This window comes from Ceratotherium simum, chromosome 3 (genome assembly GCF_057802395.1).
Source record: "Ceratotherium simum simum isolate JZ-2026a chromosome 3, ASM5780239v1, whole genome shotgun sequence".
Classification (NCBI taxonomy): domain Eukaryota; kingdom Metazoa; phylum Chordata; class Mammalia; order Perissodactyla; family Rhinocerotidae; genus Ceratotherium; species Ceratotherium simum.
Window position 1 is genome coordinate 29,214,781 of NC_141902.1, and position 2,398 is coordinate 29,217,178.

At 41.1% G+C, this 2,398-nt stretch overlaps 1 protein-coding gene across 1 annotated transcript; it reads left to right on the forward strand.

The window, feature by feature from the left end:
* Positions 1–228: 228 nt before the first annotated feature.
* On the forward strand, positions 229–1,708 carry LOC101388990 (olfactory receptor 4N4C). The gene has a single exon (XM_004421328.3). It carries the CDS (start codon positions 279–281, stop codon positions 1,203–1,205), a length of 927 nt encoding a protein of 308 aa, XP_004421385.1. The 5' UTR covers positions 229–278; the 3' UTR covers positions 1,206–1,708.
* Positions 1,709–2,398: the final 690 nt, after the last annotated feature.

Genomic DNA, 2,398 nt, shown 5'->3' on the forward strand with positions numbered 1-2,398 from the left:
ATAAACAAATCCAGGGCAGGGACATTCCCGAGTCCCACATGACAGAACAGTTAAGAAGAAGCACAGGACTGAAGCAGAAGAGGAGTGTGGCTTCAAGAACAAGGTGTTGACAGTTATGAAGTGAAGAATAAAAGGTAGAAAAGACTTCTTAGGTTATGGGAGAGTGATAATATAGCATAGATGTAGCATACACTGCTCTCAGTTTCAAAAGAACTATGATCTAGGTGGAAGAGATGGAAATAAATTCTCTACTCCTTGATGTTCTGTAGGCAGAGGAGATGGAGATAGAAAATAGCACAGTAGTGACAGAATTCATCCTCCTTGGTCTGACCCAGTCTCGAGATATTCAGCTCCTGGTCTTTGTGCTAGTTTTAATTTTTTACCTCATCATCCTCCCTGGAAATTTCCTCATCATCCTCACCATCAGCTCAGACTCTGGCCTCACAGCCCCCCTCTACTTCTTTCTGGGCAACTTGGCCTTCCTGGATGCATCCTACTCCTTCATTGTGGCTCCCAGGATGCTGGTGGACTTCCTCTTTGAGAAGAAGGTGATCTCCTACAGAGGCTGCATCACTCAGCTCTTTTTCTTGCACTTCCTTGGAGGCGGGGAGGGGTTACTCCTTGTTGTGATGGCCTTTGACCGCTACATGGCCATCTGTCGGCCTTTACACTATTCAACCGTCATGAACCCTAGAGCCTGTTATGTCTTGTTGTTGGCTCTGTGGCTTGGAGGCTTTGTCCACTCCATTATCCAGGTAGCCATCATCCTCCACTTGCCCTTCTGTGGCCCAAACCAACTGGATAATTTCTTCTGTGATGTGCCGCAGGTCATCAAGCTGGCCTGCACAGACACCTTTGTGGTGGAGCTCCTGATGGTCTTCAACAGTGGTCTCATGACCCTCCTGTGCTTCTTGGGGCTTTTGTCCTCCTATACAGTCATCCTCTGCCATATACATGGGTCTGCTTCTGAAGGGAAGAGCAAGGCCATGTCCACATGCACCACTCATGTCATTATTATACTTCTCATGTTTGGACCTGCCATCTTCATCTACACTCGCCCCTTCCAGGCCTTACCAGCTGACAAGGTGATTTCCTTTTTCCACACAGTGATCTTTCCTTTGATGAATCCTGTGATTTATACCCTTCGCAACCAGGAAGTGAAAGCTTCCATGAGGAGGCTATTGAGTCGGCATGTGGTGTGCTGAATGGATTTTATAATAAGATGTCAAGAAGGGGGAATTCCAGCTGCAAGTCGTTCATTCATTCAACAAATACTGTTTTTCACGGCGTGCCTCCCATTTGTCAGGTACAATTGGAGGCAATGGGGAAGAGTTATGCATAAAGAGAGAATAAACTTCGTATGTTTAAAGAACATAAAACAAACACCAGAGTGGTTGGAGTATGATGAGTAAGTGTGAGAGATCTAGGAGTTAAATTACATATGACCGTAAGAGTCAAATCACTAAGGTCTTTTACGCTCAGGTAAGGAGTTTTATTCTATTCTAATTGAAGTAAGAATTCATCTTAATATTTTAAGCAAGAGAATGACTCATCCACAACTGTTGCTTCTATGGTTTAGAGCAACATCATAAAGATTCTGGGCAGAAATCAATAAGCTGCAAAACATTATTAAAAGTCAAGTGTTACACTGCAGACCTGTTTTGAAAGAGTCTCTCTCCCTATTTTCTTTTTTTCCCCAAAATTTGGAAGACCAGATAAGAAAAGAAAATCATTGGTTTTATGGAAAATGTCATGAAATTATTTCATTTGATTTTTTTCAGAGCTTCATGAGTGCTATTAACAGGTTTTTACAATCCTCCCTGGATGTTAATCTTTGTGCTCAATTGATTTCACACTGATTATGGTAATGGTAATTATCTGGTACTGCGGATTCTGTTGGAAATTACATAAATAACTCCAGTTATTTTAAATATAATGAGGTTTAATGTGGGAAATTAGATACTTATAAAATCTTTTAAGAGGTAGAAGACCATTCTCTACGCTGGGCATCCAGAAATGATTGCCAGAAAAACACTATAAAACTAATCTTCCAAATGATCTATTCTTGCAATAATCAGGAGACTGCGAAAACAACAAACCACTTTGCCAGCTCCTGACTGAAGAAACGCATCATTTAGTCATGGTCTGGGATCAGGAGAATGATACAGAATGCCTTTATGTTATTGCCTCTCTCTCCAATTATTTTTTTTCTAAACTGAAGTGATACGTGAACACATTTGATAGTCAGAATCTGGAACCCTAGATTCAAACGTCCTAGAAGAACCTGTTATATGTTCACTCCTTCTTTGAAAAACAAAACAAAACAAGGAAAAAAAATTAGTGGTAATATGTAGGATAACAGTTTTACAGTCTTGGAGTTGAGAAAGGCCAGTGAAGT